The 18,115-nt window shown below is 38.2% G+C and overlaps 1 protein-coding gene across 1 annotated transcript in view; it reads left to right on the top strand.

The window, feature by feature from the left end:
* Positions 1-18,115, top strand: part of LOC150086258 (lysophospholipase D GDPD1-like) — a 79,760-nt gene that overhangs the window by 14,448 nt on the left and 47,197 nt on the right. The window contains exons 2-3 of the mRNA XM_090373789.1: positions 16,072-16,233; positions 17,587-17,629. Of these exons, the coding sequence (XP_090229915.1) occupies positions 16,110-16,233; positions 17,587-17,629 (167 nt within the window). The 5' untranslated portion in view covers positions 16,072-16,109. The remainder of the gene's footprint in view (positions 1-16,071; positions 16,234-17,586; positions 17,630-18,115) is intronic.

The following is an 18,115-nucleotide window of genomic DNA, read 5'->3' as shown; positions in this document are numbered from 1 at the left end:
TCCAGTTCCTTTGTGACCACATCATAGTACCCAATCAAGTTGGTCAGACAAGACTTCCCCTTAACAAACCCATGCTGTGTCTGAATTATTACTGCAGTCTTGTCTAGATGATCCTGCAATGCTTCTTTAACTCTATTATTTTCCCCAGAACAGAAGTTAAACTAACAGGTCTATAATTACTCATATCACCCTTTGATTCCCCTTTGTGAATTGGGGGAGAGCCACAGAGCATAGACCAAACATTAACCATAATCACCTGTCTCACCTTCCAAGGTGCAATGCACACTGTATTTGGTCCATAAAGCAGTGGAAATTGGTTTTATGGGGTCCATTATTTCTGTAGCCTGAAGATTGGCAGCATCGAGGATGCGTGGAAAACATCTGCTGCCAGAGTGCATTATGCCAATAATGAAGTTTGGAGTGATAGGGTTATGCTGGGACAACTTTTTTCATGACATTGCATAATATATTTGCTGGTTGTGTGGAGAATCAGGAACCTTAACATTCTAGACAGGTCTGTTGCTTTCTTAGATTTGGTAGTTTTTCTAGTTTGTTTCAACATTATAAAACCCCATGCCATACTGCTTGTTTGAGATGGTTTTTAGACATGAAAGTACAGAAGTTGGAATGGCTAGTGCATCTCAAACATGCCATACTGCTTGTTTAAGATGGTTTGTAGACATGAACATACAGAAGTTGGAATGGCTAGTGCACAGTCCTGATTTCAACTCTATGGAACATCTATAGGATGAATTTGAATTCTAGGCAAGGGCCAGACCAGCACATCCCACACTGGTAGCTCAACTGGTCTTCATTCAGCTGGGGATCTCACTGTGCTGACACTCTATTGTTCTTTTATGTAAAGCTTATGCAGCAGGGTGGAAAGTGTCATAGAAGCCAAGGGGGAGGACTGACGTTATTGAAGTGAGTGGCAGTGATGTTACTGAGAAACAGATGAGTCCAGACTTTATAGGGTAGTGCATGTTGGTTCATAGTATAGACGTAGCTTAGTGGTCAGGGGCATGAGTTTAGTAGCATGCACTCTTTAAGTAGACTGGGTTTTCAAGCCTGTGACTGCTAAATACAATTAACATTTGTATTGATGATTTACTGTAAACTCTACTGACCTGGTGGTTGTTCGGGAGTATAAACAAGAATATTTATTGCTTTTATACCTGCGAAGGTTTAGCTTTGAACATGCTTCTGAATCTTCCAGTTATCTCTGCGGCTAAATTAATACTCATTATGTAAAAATCCACACATTCTTATATAACGTTAGTTGGAACATAGCCCAAAATGGTTGGTATATGTTAATTAATTTCATCAATAGGCTTTGAGTAAGTGTGTAAACCCTTCTTTTGCTATGTCCAAAATGATGAAGCCAGAAGGTGTTATATTTGGCATCCTAGTAGACCATTCATTTAATCCATCCAAACCCACCAGAAGTGTTTTATTTTATATGAATATCAGTTTGGAGAAGGTTTGGAAGGGTGCAGCTACTACCCTCAAAATTATTTGAGGGTGACCTCAAAATTATTTCAAGAATCTGCAGCTACTGTTTACCATGCATAGTGCCCCATAACAGATATAGGTCAATAGTATTGTAGTCACGTGTCATTCAAGACAAATGACTTTTGACGTTGATTCCTCCACTCTAATTCATGGACTGCCATCTGCTTTATAAGGGGAATTGTGCAATTTACTAATAGATTAACAGTAGCTGCTGGCAGAGATAAAAGTGATTCTTGCACTACTTCTATTGAAATGCAATTGAGCAGCAGCCTGGAAAGCAAGGCAATGGGAATGTCCAGGACTGCTGGGAGTCATGGTGGAACAAGTAAATACATGGGCTGTGTTAGGGTAACTAAGAGTAGAAATAGATGCATGTATACTTGCATGTACACCAATGCTAGGAGTATAGTTAATAAATTTGATGAGCTTGAAGTGCTAGCTTGAAGTGCTAGTCAAGACATCAAAGGCAGATATTGTTGGGATATCAGAGACATGGTGTCATACAGACATAAGAAGTGCAGAACTGGAATTTGGGGAGTACAACGTGTACAGAAAGGATAGACAGGACAGGAGTGGACTGGCGTTCAAGCCCATGACTACTAAATATGATAAATATATTTGTATTGACGATTTATTGTACACTCTACTGATTTGGTTGTCATGCCGGAGTATAAACAGGAAATTTATTTATTTAAGAAACACATAAAATCTAAGGAAGTGCATCCAATTGATGTTGGTGGACAATGCAATGTTGAGTCTGCTTGGTGTGACAGAAGCACTGGGAAAGGAAAAATTAGAGTAGGTGTGTGTTAGAGGCCTAATGAATCTGATGAGTATAATGAGCAATTGTGCAGAGAAAGAGTGAGCAAGTAAATTAGTGTCTTATAATGGAGAATTTTAATTTCCCGGATATTGATTGGAATTTGTGGGTTGGTCACTCACACACTAGCAAGGCCTTTGTGGATTTATTAGATGATTGTTTTCTATAGCAGCATGTTCAGGAGACAACTAGAGGGAGTAATACTCTTGATCTGATTATCAGTAGTGATTCTTCATGCATCAAGAATCTACAGATAAAGGAACCACCAGGTGGCTGTGATCAGTGTGCTGAAGTGGGATTAATTCAAAGAGGTAACTACCATCAAGGGTAAATGGAAGGGTTTTTGCTTTCGTAAAGGTGACTACAGTAGTCTGAAGCAGTATTTAAATTCTATACAGTGGAACCAACTGATGATGATGTTACCAACAGCAAATTCAAAATGGGAAGCATTCAAAGAATTAATCTTGGAAGCTACTAGGCATTTCATGCCAACAAAGAAATATTGTTCAAGATTTAGGCCTAAATGAATGTCAGATGAACTAATTAGACGTGGCAGAGAAGAAAAATGCATGGGATACATATAAATTAATGGGTGACATGGAAGTCTAGGATAGATATAAGCTGGTCTGTAACCAAGTCACAAAGGAGATTAGGCAGGCAAAGGCAGATTATGACAAATCCTTGGCAAAGGATGCAAAGAAAAACAACAAAGAGTTTTTACCTATCTAAACTCTAGGAGGAAGGGGATGAATCAGATTGGTCCACTTGATATCGATGGTTCAACTGTTGATGATCCTGCTCAGGTAGCTAACAAACTGAATGAATATTTTGCATCGACATTCACACATGAGAAGTTATTCAGGGAGGGGAATGCCAGAGGTGTATTCAACTCTGGCAGTAAGCTAGATAATCTTGTAATAACTGAGAGTGAAGAGAAACTGTTGAAGATAAACACAAGAAAGGCACCTGGGGTGGATGAATCTATCCAGTTATATTAAAGGAGGTGGCAAAGGAAGTAAGCAAACCCTTAGCCATAATTATGAGAGCTTCCCTGGACTCGGGGGAGGTACCCATGGACTGGAGATGTGCAAATGTGACCCCAATCCACAAAGGAGGATCAAAGGGAGACGTAGATAATTACAGACCTGTTAGTTTAACTTCTGTTCCAGGGAAATTAATGGGAGCACTGGTTAAAGAAGCATTGCAGGATCATCTAGACAAGACTTCAGTTATAGCTCGGACACAGAATGGGTTTTTTTAAGGGGAAGTCTTGTCTGACTAATTTGATTGGATACATTAGCATTAGTAGAGGCATATCACGTAAGAAAGCAAGCTTATGCAGCATCAGCCAGAAAAAAAAAAAAAAAAAAAAAAAAAAAACTTCCACTTCACCCCTCCGTTCATTCGAAATACCTGCCCAGCTGAGCCTTAAATTTATTTAGGCTATCAACTTCTACAACAAGGGATGGAAGTCTGTTCCACCAACCAACTACCTGCTGACTAAAGGCAAATTTCCGCACATCTATCCTACATCTGTCTTTCCTCAATTTGAATTTATGCCCTCTCAGGTGATTATTCTGAGCAAGAGGCAGAATCCCATCAGCACTGAGCATGCTCAAACCATTCAAGGCTTTATACACCTCTATCAGATCACCTCGCCAGTGCCTAATCTCCAGACACTGTAATTTGCAAAACTTAAGCTTTTCTTTGTAAGAGCAACCCTTTGTTCCATTCACTAACCTTGTTGCCCTTCTCTGTACTGGTTCCAGCAGCTCTACATCCTTCTTGAAATGAGGTCTCCAGACCTGTATACAGTACTCAAGGTGTGGCCTGACCATTGCCTTATACAAGGGAATAATCATCTCCTTATCCCTGCTAGAAAAATTTCTGTATATCATTGATAAGAAACCATGAGCTACTCTTGCAGCCCATCTGCACTGCTCAGAGAACTTCATATCTGCCTGCACAATTACCCCCAGGTCCTTTTCATTCTCTATCACTGTCAGTGTAGTACCACAGAGTTGATAGTTTGCTCTGGGGTAGCTGTTTCCCATATGTAGTACTTTACATTTGTCAATGTTAAACTTCATTTGCCACCTCTTAGCCCATCTGCTCAACCTTTCCAGATCCTATTGCAGCAGCATAGCGTCAGTAGTGTCCTTAACAACCCTGCCAACTTTTGTATCGTCTGCAAACTTGTACATTAAGCTTGATATACCATCATCAATATTATTTATAAATACAGAAAACAATAATCGACCCAACACTGAACCCTGAGGGACTCTACTGATAACATTAGTCCACGATAAGCAGTGTCCATTGATTACCACTCTCTGTCTTCTCCCCCTCAACCACCCCTTTATCCATAGCAGCAATTTGCCTCCTATACCACATTGCTCCAATTTGTGCAGCAGTCTTCCATGTGCAACAGTATCAAAAGCCTTACTAAGATCCAAGTATATAATATCAAAGTTATTCCCTGCATCCAGTTCTTTTGTCACTGCATCATAGTATCCAATCAAATCGGTCAGGCAAGACTTCCCCTTAACAAAACCATGCTGTGTCCCAGCTACAACTGAAGTCTTGTCTAGATGATCTTGCAGGGCTTCTTTAACCAGTGTCTCCATTAATTTTCTTGGCACAGAGTTAAACTCACCGGTCTATAATTACATGTGTCAGCCTTTGATCCTCCTTTGTGAATTGGGGTCACATTTGCACATCTCCAGTCTATGGGTACCTCCCCTGAGTCCAAGGAAGCTCTTCTAATTATGGCTAAGGGTTTGCTTACTTCCTTTGCTGCCTCCTTTAATATAACTGGATAGATCTCATCCACCCCAGGTGCCTTTCTTGTGTTTATCTTCAACAATTTCACCTCCACTTTACTCTCAGTTATTACAAGATTATCTAGTTTACTTCCAGAGTTGAATACACCTCTGGCATTCCCCTTGCTGAATAACTTCTCATGTGTGAATGTCGATGCAAAATATTCATTTAGTTTGTTAGCTACCTGAGCAGGATCATCAACAGTTGAACCATCGATATCAAGTGGACCAATCTGATTCATCCCCTTCCTTCTAGAGTTTACATAATTAAAGAACTCTTTGCTGTTTTTCTTTGCATCCCTTGCCAAAGATTTCTCATAATCTGCCTTCGCCTGCCTAACCTCCTTTGTAACTTGGTTACAGATAAACTTATATTTATCATAGGCTTCTGTGTCACTTGTTAATTTATATGTATCCCAAGCATTTTTCTTCTCTGCCATCTGTCTCAATAGTTCATCTGACATCCATTTAGGCCTAAACCTTGAACAATATTTCTTAGTTGGTATGTAAAGCCTAGTATTTTCCAAGATAAGTTCTTTGAATGCTTCCCATTTTGAATTTGCTGTTGGTAACATCATCAGTTGGTCCCACTGTATAGAATTTAAATACTGTCTCAGACCATCGTAGTCGCCTTTACGAAAGCAATAAGGCACCTCCATAGCCAGGTGGGAAGGAGCAGCAGTGCGTAGCACACGCTTCTTGATTAGACCGGGGTTCGTGCCCGTCACCACCAAATACGGAGGATGCGGAAAGGTCAGGGAAAGAGCACCGCATTTCCCAGAGCAATATGGCCTTAGCTGCTAATGCTCCTAAAAACCAAAATAACAAACAAACGAAAGCAATTACCCTTCCCTTTACCTCTGATGGTAGTTACCTCTTTGAGTAAATCCCACTTCAGCACACTGTGATCACTGCCTCCTAGTGGTTCCTTCATCTGCAGATTCTTAATGCATGAAGAATCACTACTGATAATCAAATCAAGAGTATTACTCCCTCTAGTTGCCTCCCGAACATTCTGATGTAGAAAACAATCATCCAATAAATCCAGAAACGCCTTGCTAGTGTGTGAGTGACCAACCCACAAATTCCAGTCAATATCTGGGAAATTAAAATCCCCCATTATAAGACTCTCTGATTTACTGGCCCAGTCTATTTCCCTGTACAGTTTCTTATTATACTCATCAGAGTATGATACTATGATGTAGTAACAAAAGAACTGGATGCAAAGAATAACTTTGATATCATATATTTGGACCTTAGAAAAGCCTTTGATACTGTTGCACATGGAAGACTGCTGCACAAATTGGAGCAGTGTGGCATCGGAGGCAAATTGCTGCTATGGATAAAGGAATGGTTGAGTGGGAGAAGACAGAGTGTGGTAATCAATGGACACTGCTCTTCGTGGACTAAGGTTATTAGTGGAGTCCCTCAGGGTTCAGTGTTGGGTCCATTGTTGTTTTCTGTATTTATAAATGATATTGATGATGGTATATCAGGCTTAATGTCCAAGTTTGCAGAAGATATGAAGGTTGGCAGGGTTGTTAATGACACTAATGATAGTACACTGCTGTAACAGGATCTAGAAAAGTTGAGCAGATGAGCTGAGAGGTGGCAAATGAAGTTTAACATTGACAAATGTAAAGTACTTCATATGGGAAGCAGTTATCCCAGAGTAACGTATGACCTCTGTTGTACCACACTGACAGTGGTAGAGAATGAAAAGGACCTGGGGTAATTGGGCCAGCAAATATGAAGTTTCTGAGCAGTGCAGATGGTCTGCAAGAGTAGCTCATGGTGTTTTGTCAATAATATACAGGAATTTTTCATATCAGGGATAAGGAGGTGATTATCCCTTTGTATAAGGCAATGGTCAGGCCACACCTTGAGTACTGTATACAGGTCTGGAGACCTCATTTTAAGAAGGATGTAGAGCTGCTGGAACGAGTACAGAGAAGGGCAACAAGATTAGTGAATGGAACAAAGGGTTGCTCTTACAAAGAAAGGCTTAAGTTTTGCAAATTACAGTGTCTGGAGACTAGGCACCTCCGAGGTGATCTGCTTGAGGTGTATAAAGCCTTGAATGGTTTGAGCATGCTCAATGCTGATGGGATTCTTCCTCTTGCTGAGAATAATCACCTGAGAGGGTATAGATTCAAATTGATGAAAGACGGTTGTAAGATAGATGTGCGGAAGTATGCTTTTAGCCAACGGGTGGTTGATTGCTGGAACAAACTTCCATCTTTTGTTGTAGAAGTTGATAGCTTAAATAGATTCAAGGCAGAACTTGACAAACATTTGGAGCAAGTGGATGGGTAAAATAAGGGTGTCTTTTTTTTTTTTTTTTTTTTTTTGGCTGATGCTATATAAGCTTGCTTTCTTGCATCATGTGCCTATGCTAATTTGAGGAAGACTTTCAGTGTTGGAACCTTTATTAACCAGAAAATGTTGTAGAATGGATGAGGTAATTTTCTGTCCATGATAACGTGTATTCATTAAGTTCATGTTTCTGTTATCCTTCTGCAAACAGTTCTTGGGTGTGATGAGATGTCCACATTTGTTAATGCACTTTTTTCAACACAGTGCAAGATTTTCCACTTTCTCTTATTACCTGTCATATAGATTTTCTTGGATTGCAGATGAATTGCATCATTTTTTATTCCCTTAATGGGAAAAAAAAAGTGCCTTTTATTTTTTCCCATATTTGTCTTCCCATGATAATCTTATATGCAAATTCTTGTTTTGGGATGGAATGCTGTGTGTCTTTCGTGTATAGCATTGACCATTCTTTGAATTTTAATGGATGTTTAAGCAGTTATAGCCCCAAAAAAACAACAAAATGGTAATTAGCTCCATATCAGCAAAAGTATCCCTGATAGGATAATATGTTATTTGAGCAGATGAACTTAATTGCAAACAAAATCATTTGTTATCTGGTTGAAGACAGTGTTAAAACTGACAATCATTTTATTTTAAAGAAATGGCAGATTACCCTTTCTTAGGGATGCCATAAGTAATGCTACTCAGGGTGATTTGTAGATGCTTGAATGTTTTTATTCTGTTGTGATTACAAAGCTATTGCATTTACTTAGGCCAATTACAATCTGTTTGTTGCCAAACATATAGAAGGAAAATAGTATATAAACAACTAACAAATGAGTTTAGTGATAATAATTACAGCAACATATATAAACATAAATACAACTGAAAATGGTGGTTCTTCATGATCTTGTGTTAACATTCACAGCAATAACATGAGAATTTCCCATGATCCATCTAAAAGTGTTAATTTTAATAAATTATTTATAAATTGAGTGATGGTCATGTATATGAGTCTTCAGAATGCCTGTCATTTGTTGAATCACTAGCATAAAAATTTATTTAAGAAATTGCCTATTACCTTAATACAGATTTTTTGATTCTATTAGCTCTTCTAGACACAGTAGTTGAACTACTGCCTTGTACAGTATAGTGAAAGGTGAAAGTCCTTGTTTACCATTTCCCTGACCTATCATAACATTTAATAACATAAATTTTCTGTGTATGTTCCAAAATAACCGAATGGTGTCAGAACAGTTTACAACAGACTACAAGAACATTACCATATTTTGTGGTATCGTGGATTCAAACAGCCAACCTACATAAATCTGTTCATGCTCTGAGCACTTGGCTACACTACTTGAGCTTAATAGTTCAAGTGATAGATTGCTTGACTTTGGGGCCTTTCTGAATAGCTATAAAACAGTTATGAGGAGGATTCATTAAATAAATAGAATTTACTTGTTTTCTGAGTGTATTGTTTGATTGTATGATAATTATTGTAATGCCCAGTGACATGGTTATAATTAATTTTCAGCATACTGTGATTGTATGAGTATGTACAATCACAGGTTGCCATAAAATATAGGTCTGCTTTGCTATAGTGGAAAATTGTTTATACATTTTATAATAGAAAAGTTTTGTGTTCTGTTAGGTAAGCAAGCCATCTACAGTTCTGTAATTTTATAGTGTCATTGGTCAGTCAGGTTTGATTATTGTGTTAGTTAATGTCCATGTTGTTAATGGATGGTATAGGGGAGGAGGAAATTACTACATTTTTTATCAGTAACTGAAGTGTAGTCCAGCGGTTTCCAAACTGTGTGCCACGGGATATTTTAAATTTTCAAGGGAAACACAATGATACTCGACATCTGTCGGACACCGCACAAACTACTAGCTCGAGGTAGTTCACAGTTTCAACATTACTTAAGTTGTATGGACCTGACTACTTAATAAACAGAACTGTTAAGTATTTCTTTTGGTCCAGAGGTCACATAAAAAAATTACTGAGGCACTAAGCATTAGCATTAGAAAAGTCATGTGATGCAAGAAAGCAAACTTATATAGCATCAGCCAAAAAACAAAAAAAAAAAAAATCTCATTAAACCCATCCACTTGCTCCAAATGTTTGTCTAGTTCTTGAATCTATTTAAGCTATCAACTTCTACAATGACAGATGGAAGTTTGTTCCAGAAAACAACTACCTGCTGGCTAAAGGCAAACTTCCACACATCTGTGCTATGATTCTTTCCTCAATTTGAATTTATGCCCTTTCAGGTGATTATTCTGAGCAAGAGAAAGAATCCCATCACCATTGAGCCTGCTCAAACCATTCAAGGCCTTACACACCTCAGTCAGATCACCTCATAGGTGCCTAGTCTACAGACACTGCAATTTGCAAAACTTTCATTGTAAGAGCAACCCTTTGTTCCATTCACTAATCTTGTTGCCCTTCTCTGTACTCATTCCAGCAGCTCTACATCCTTCTTGAAACCGTCCAGACCTGTATACAGTACTCAAGGTGTGATCTGACCATTGCCTTATACAAGGGGATAATCGCCTCCTTATCCCTGCTAGAAAAATTTCTGTATATCATTGACAAGACACCATGAGCTACTCTTGCAGACCATCTGCACTGCTCAGAAAACTTCATATCTGCCTGCACAATTACCCCCAGGTCCTTTTTCATTCTCTACCACTGTCATTGTAGTACCACAGAGTTGATATGGTACTACAATGACAGTGGTACTACAATATCAACTCTGTGGTACTACAATGACAGTAGTAGTACCACAGAGTTGATATGGTTCTCTGGGGTTACTGCTTCCCAAGTGCAGTACTTTATATTTGTGATTATTCTAGGGTTACTGCTTCCCAAGTGCAGTACTTTATATTTGCCAATGTTAAACTTCAGTTGCCACCTCTCAGCCCATCTGCTCAATTTTTCTAAATCCTGTTGCAACAGCATACTGTCATTATTGTCATTAACAATCCTGCTTACCTTTGTATCATCTGCAAACTTAGACATTAAGCCTGATATATCATCATCAGTATCATTAATAAATATAGAAAACAACAATGGACCCAACACTGAACCCTGGGGGACTCCACTAATAACATTAGTCTACAAAGAGCAGCGTCTATTGATTCCCACTCTCTGCCTTCTCTTACTCAACCATCCCTTTATCCATAGCAGCAATTTGCCTCCAATTCCACATTACTAGGTTGTCACAGACATTCTCTCAGATATGCCAGACAAGCTGCATTTGCTACCTGGGAGTCTAAAACGCTGATAGAACTGATATTCGGGTGACACTCAAGTCAAGTGGACCCAATTTCGGCAAAGTCCAGACAGTCTGTGACAGCCAAATACTCTGCTTGCACCTTCACGATGGTGGGACTGTTAGTAATCCTGGGTATAACCTCCATGCACAAGTACCTGGTGGGTGACCACCCAGGTGTGAACCAACGTAAGCAGGAGTCGAGGTATGGCAGCCACACCACATGGAGGAATGCCATCCCTTTATGTTACCAGGCAGTACTAGGTGGTAGATGACTCTCATCAACCGGTACAATACCACCATTTTGCTTATTGGAGGCTAGAAGTGGTGGAACCCATGTTTAGCCTCTAGAGCTAAGTTCCGGTCAACCCTTCCCTATCTCTTCCATCATGCAGTATGATTGATGACTTTTGAGGTTGATGAACATCGTGGCGAGATCCAATATTCCTTACATTTCGAGGGTACAGCTCTAAAATGGTGTTCGCAGGTCGGCCGCTAGTTAGTACACCGGACCGAACCTATTGGTAACTCTCTAGGAGGCTTCCGGATCAGCTAGTGTATAATCTTGCTACCTCTACTCTGCCAGATAGTGGCTGGAGGGAGTCCGAGTAGTGTGTATGCAGGGAGCATTGTCGAGGCTACGTTATGTCAAGGATATGAGTATATTCTTACCATGTGTACGCCATATACAAAAATTTCATTACTTCATACAGCATGTCCCACCCACTTTTTCTTACTGTTGAATGCACCATGAATTCTCAAACTATTAGGCAAGCTTATCTGCAGAAAGATCTAAACCTTCCAAGCACTTCTAATTCATTTCACAAATATATGTGGTCTCAATTTTAATCTTAACAATGTCCATTTCCACTTGTAGTCTGCCAAACCCCATGTACTTTTTCTGAGAGAATCTTAGTTATCGGTTGATTCAACTATTACTCATCTTAGATGCCCAAATTATTCACTGTATGATTCCTTTCGCCTCAAAGGTGGTACTTGTGCATATGGCTGTTCTGATATTCCCTGTCAGAGACTTGGCAATTTGGAATCTCCTCTCTTTGATCTTCTCTGGCTTAAAATCTCTCTACCTCATTGTATAAAATTCCACTAATCACTTGGAGCTCTTTGACTTCTCTTTGCAACTTGAATTTCTCCAGTCCAACTTTCCTAACAGTGAGGTAATTTTCCTTGGTGATTTTAATGTTCACAACTCCAGCTGGCTTCCGTTTTCTAGTCACACCGACCCAGCTGGTTGAGATGCTGAGGCTTTTCCAATTACTAATGATCTTGCACAGATGTTCATTTACCTACAATAATACTGGACAATCCTAATCTTACAGCCAACACGCTTGACCTTTTTCTCACAAACAACCCTTCTAAGTACACGGTTGAAGTGAGAGATCCTTTAGGCACTTCAGATCACAACTTGATGAATCTCTTCTCCAATGGAGCCTTTATCTCATGGCTATTCCCAACGTCTTGTTGTTTGGCATTACAAGAATTCAAAATTGGATGACCTGCGAGATTTCTTTTCTTCTTTTCCTTGGTCGGATACTGTTTCAAAACTTCTGATGTCAACGTTTGCTCAGATTGTGTCAGTGAAATTATTCTTGCAGGAATGGAATCCTTTATGCCACACTCCACTTTAAAATCTCGTCCTTTATCTAAACCTTGGTTTTCCAATAAATGTGCTAAGGCTGTTCAAGAGAATGTTGCATATCATAATTGGCTTGTTTCTAATTCTTTAGTTTCATTTTCTGCCTACACCAAAGCTCGCAACAATTGTAAAGCAGTTATTAATCAGTCCAAACTAGAGTTTGAACAGGCTAAGAGTAGAAAACTTGCTTCTTGCCCTAATGGTAGCCGAGCATTCTGCTCCCTTGCCAAAGCTATTGGTGGCGACTTTTGCCCATCTCTGTCCAAACCATTTGGTTCTGTTGTCACTTCAGCCAAAGATAAAGCTGACCTGCTAGCATCCCATTTTTCTTCAACTCATGTATTAATGATCTTGTTTAAACACCTCCCATCATTCCCAAAACGCTCCATTCAATGCTTCCTGTGGTCTTCTGTCAAAAAGATGTCAGAAGGATTTTGACGAATCTTGATGCTAAGAAAGCTCCAGGTCCTGATGGTATTTCTCCACTTGTTCTCAAAACCTGTGAACTTACTCCTGAACTTACTCCTATTCTTTGCCACCTTTTTTCACTTTCTTATTCCAAAGGTGTTTTTCCTTCTGCTTGGAAATTTGCTCATATCCAGCCAGTTCCTAAAAAGGGTGACAAATCACTCCCATCCAATTATCGTCCCATTGCAATTTCTTCTATTCTTTCTAAAGTAATGGAGAAATCAATTAACCACCAACTCTTAAACTACCTAGAAACCTTCCATCTGATCAATGATCGTCAGTATGAATTCCGTCAGTGTCGATCCACTGGTGATGTTCTGGCTTATGTTACCCATTTATGGACTAATTCAATGGAAATGTTCGGTGAAACACAAGTAGTTGCTCTTGACATCTCAAAGGTTTTTGATCATGTTTGGCATAAAGGTCTTCTAAACAAGCTTCCATCTTATATTTTGCCAACTGTTTTTAGTAATTGGTTATCCAGTTTTCTCTCTGATCACTCACTGAGGGTGATGGTAGATGGCTCTCTGTCTTCTAAATTCTCCACTAATGCCGGTGTCCCCAAAGGTTTGGCGCCTCCGTAGCCAGGTGGGAAGGAGCAGCAGTGCGTAGCACACGCTTCTTGATTAGACCGGGGTTCGAGCCCGTCACCACCAAATACGGAGGATGCGGAAAGGTCAGGGAATGACCATCGCATATCCCCGGAGCAATATGGCCTTAGTTGCTAATGCTCCTAAAAACCAAATAACTAACTAACCCCCAAGGTTCAGTTCTTTCCCCCACTCTTTTTGTCTTGTATATTAATGACTTTCTTCCATTGACTGGAAATCCTATCCATAGTTTTGCTGATGATAGCACATTGCATTCCACTTTCCATTTTGAGAAACCTTGCCCTGTTCAATCAGCTTCAACTTCTCGAAAATCTGCTACCAATTCCTTAAATGCCGATCTTCAGGTAATTCTCCAGTGGGGCAAAGACAACTTAGTTGATTTCAACCCTTCTAAAACTCAGTCTTTTCTTATATCTCGCAAAAAGGATTCTTCTGCTCCTGTGCTTATCTTTAGTGACATTCCGATTTCTAGGCAAAATGATACATCTCTTTTGGAGATTACCCTGACTTCTAATCTCTCTTGGCACAAGCACATTACAAATATTGCTTCCTCTGCGTCTAAAAAACTTGGTTTTCTCTTTCGCTCTCGGCATTACTTTTCTTACAAACAGCTGTTCACTCTGTATAAATCGCAAATCCGCCCTGCCGTGGAATATTGTTCCCACATCTGGGGTGGTGCCCCCAAAACCTCCTCTTAGGCTTCTTGATTCCATTCAGAGGAGGGCAGTTAGGTTAATTAATGATTCAACTCTAACAGAGTCTCTCCACTCGCTGTTTTTCATAGACATACTGTTTCTGCTGCATGCCTCTTCTACAGATACTTTCATGGGCACTGTTCTTCTGAATTGGCTTCGATAATTCCCCCTCTCTCTTTCAAAACAGTTCCTAACACGTGCCGCCGCCAGCCAACATCCATTTACTATCCAACTTCAAACTCACAGAACCAACTTTTCATCTTCCTCGTTTTCATTCAACTGCTGTTTTCTGGAACAACCTTCATACGTATTTCCTGAAAATTACAGTCTACAGAAGTTCAAGTCCAAGGTCAACAAATATCTTCTTTCGTCTTCTCAACCTCCAACCCAAGCACGGTACTAATACTATAGATTCTAATACCTCTCGTGTTTGGGGTTTACATAAAAAAAAAATTGTGCAGCAGTCTTCCATGTGCAACAGTATCAAAAGCCTTTATAAGATCCAAATATATGATATCAAAATTATTCTTTGCATCCAGTTTCTTTGTGACCACATCATAATATCCAGTCAAATTGGTCAGACGACTTCCGAGCTATAACTGAAGTCTTGTCTAGATGATCCTGCTGTGCTTCTTTAGCCAGTAACTCCATTAATGTCCCTTGAAAAAAAGTTAAAATTAACAGGTCTGTAATTACTTGTGTCGCCATTTGATCCTCCTTTGTGAGTTTGGGTCACATTTGCACATCTCCAGTTGATGGGTAACCCTCCCTGAGTCCAAGGAAGCTCTCATAATTAATGCTAAGGATTTGCTTACTTACTTTGCTGCCTCCTTTAATATGACTGGATAGATCCAATCCACCCCAGGTACTTTTCTTATGTTTATCTTCAACAATTTCTCCTCCACTTTGCTCTCAGTTATTACAAAATCATTTAACTCCCTGTTAGAGCTTGGTAAACATCTGGTCTTCTCCTCCTTGAATAACTCATCGTATGTGAATGGAGATGCAAAATACTCATTTAGTTTGTTAGCTAATTGAGCTGGATTATCAAGAGTTGAACCATCTATCAATTGGACCAATCTGATTCATTTACTTAGTTTTAGAGTTTAGATAAGTAAAGAACTCTTTGCTGGTTTTTTTTTTTTGCATCCTTTGCTAAAGATTTCTCATAATTTGCCTGCCTAACCTCCTTTGTGACTTGGTTACAGACCAGCTGATATCTATCATAGGCTTCTGTGTCACCTGTTAATTTATATGTATCCCATGCAGTTTTTACATCAAGCTGTTTTATCTTCACCTTTCTTGAATTTGATGTTAAGGCTGGACTGTTTTTACAATTTCTGAATTTAAATGTTGCCTTGTCAACTGCTTTTTTCTCATTTGGAAAGTTGTTCCCCATTGTTGGTTTAGTCTGAAAGCATCATCAGTATACTTCTGAAATGAACACAAGTTTTATTTCAGGAAGAAAATAAAACAAATGCAACTATTTGTTTTTGTGATGTTTTCCTAAGAAGACTGTAATGCCTTTTAATTGAAACACCCTGTATACCCATAACTAGTGCCTCTCACAAGTAATCCCTTTGACAAGCACATTTACTGTAATGATAAACAACAAATTTCAGATTACTTTTACCAATTTGCAGGCATGAATGTACTGGTTGTCTGATCACTGTAAGACTAATAATTTTGAAAGAATTCTTGCAAAACAACTGGTATGTGGGACTGAATGGAAACACTTAGACTAGGACAAGTATTAGAGAAAACACTTATTGCATTATGTATATTAAAATATTTAATATACTTAATTTTTTATATATAAAACCAATTTAAATTATTTTAACTTCTTTATTATATGCCTGTTATAACAGATTTATTTTATTATTTTTTAGGTTCGGAATATTGGTGTAGTGCATCTTTTATTGGAAGCATGATAGCTGTAACTGTAATTGGAGTGTATATAATAACTTCGCTTATATTTTTGAAATTTCCACAAGTGATACACAAAAAGAAACGTCTGAGATACAAATGCCATCATATTAGTCATCGAGGAGGTAAGTACATTTTGTGTTTGGAAATCTGTAAAATATTCCATTGTTGGAACTGTGACAAATTGAGACAGTCACATATATATGTAATGTAGCTGTCATTATCAAGTAATGGAGTGGGATATATATATGCAGTTACTAATTGTAGTAATTTTAGTACAATTTAAGTTACTAATTTTCATTTTGTTTAAATTACTTTATATATATATATATATTAAGTAATTTAAACAAAATGAAAATTAGTACCAAAACTGTTCCATGTTATGTGAAACCGTGCTGATTGAGGTATAATTATAATAGGTTTTAAATGAATGCATACCAGAGAAACAGTCTATAAACAAATTATAATAAATCTGTAAACAATTTGTGCTTGATAGCCAATTAAAAGGATTTGAATTAAAAAATATTGCAAAAACTTTATTAATGAAAACATAACATCATGAGAGATGAGAAAAAAAGCTTTGTTTATTTGGGTATTTCAAAAATGAAGCTTGGTGAAGTCATCTCTTCTTCTCGGCATACAAGTCTTTGTAGCACTAAAACCCATATTATAAAATTTGCCATATCTCAATGCTGCATCCAACATTTGGATCTCCATTCATAATTGCCTCGCAGGCCATGTCAAGCCCCAAAAAGCTTTCTTCAATTCTTCTTTTGAAAATTTTTTTGGCGCCACTTCAGTGTTATCCACTTCAGAATTGTTTTCCTTTTCTTCATATGCAATTTTCTCATCAATTTCAAGGAGTTTATTTGCATGCGAGTCAATGCAGTGGTACATTTGCAGTGTCCAAAGTTTCGAATCCCAAGTCTTTTCCGATCTGCACAATGTCTTCAACAGTTGTCTGAACTTGTGATTCAAAACCAACGAAATCATTTGCCAAATGGGGCAAAACATGATGTCAAACATAATGCATGTTGTTAGCAGTGATTTCTAACCAAGATGCAGATATATTTTCGATCGTATTGAAAGGAGTAAAAAATAAATTGTAAAATGAAAAGTTTGAAAAGCTATCAAGTCGTCTTGTCAGGATGGAATTAAGAATACTGAACATTGTTGCCACTGACTGCCTGAGGGGACTACTGGAATATGTGCAGCATATATGAGACAATAGAGTTGGCACCGCAGCATATATGTACCCGTACCTAGGCTACGACAATGCAGCACATATTCAGAGTACGTGTCTAGGCTATTGAATGAGTTTTAATATGTACAGTAAATTTTCAACTCAAATTTAATTGAAAACCATGTTATAGTGAAACCTGTGCTGTTGAAGCCATGCTAAGTTGAGGTATTGCTGTATATTTTTTTCTGGAAATAACATTTGATTAAATTTTTTTTTTTTTTTTTTTTTTTTTTAGGAGCTGCAGAAAATTTAGAAAATACCATGGCAGCTTTTGAACAGTAAGTTTTCAGTTAAATTGTAGTTTCGGTAAACTTATAAGTTTGCTATATCATATTTTGTTCTTCCTCTTTTCTGCATAACTTTTGTGCAGGTATATGAAAATTTTTAATAATTAGCATTTATCTATTAGCTTATTTATTATTTTATACTGTTTTTTGTTTTCATATTATGATTTAGCAGTGTTCAAATATGTGAACACTACCAGCATAGGATTATATTTTCAACATTATTATTAATAGTTGCAAATTATGCAAGAAAGCAAGCTTATACAGCATCAGCTAAAAAAAAAAAAAAAAATCCCATTTCACCTATCCACCCCCTCTAATAGTTTCTCTAGTTCTTCCTTGAATTTGTTCAAACTATCCGTTTAAACAACAATGGATGGAAGCTTGTTCCAGCAATCAACCACCTGTTGACTGAAGGCAAACTTCCGCACATCTATTCTACAACCATTCTTCCTCAGTTTGAATTAATTTCCTCCTCGT

The sequence above is a fragment of the Mastigoproctus giganteus genome, chromosome 5 (assembly GCF_048544385.1).
Source record: "Mastigoproctus giganteus isolate SK-2022 chromosome 5, ASM4854438v1, whole genome shotgun sequence".
NCBI classification, from domain to species: Eukaryota; Metazoa; Arthropoda; class Arachnida; order Uropygi; family Thelyphonidae; genus Mastigoproctus; species Mastigoproctus giganteus.
Note: the sequence above shows the minus strand (reverse complement) of the source record. Positions and strands in the feature narration are given on the sequence as shown.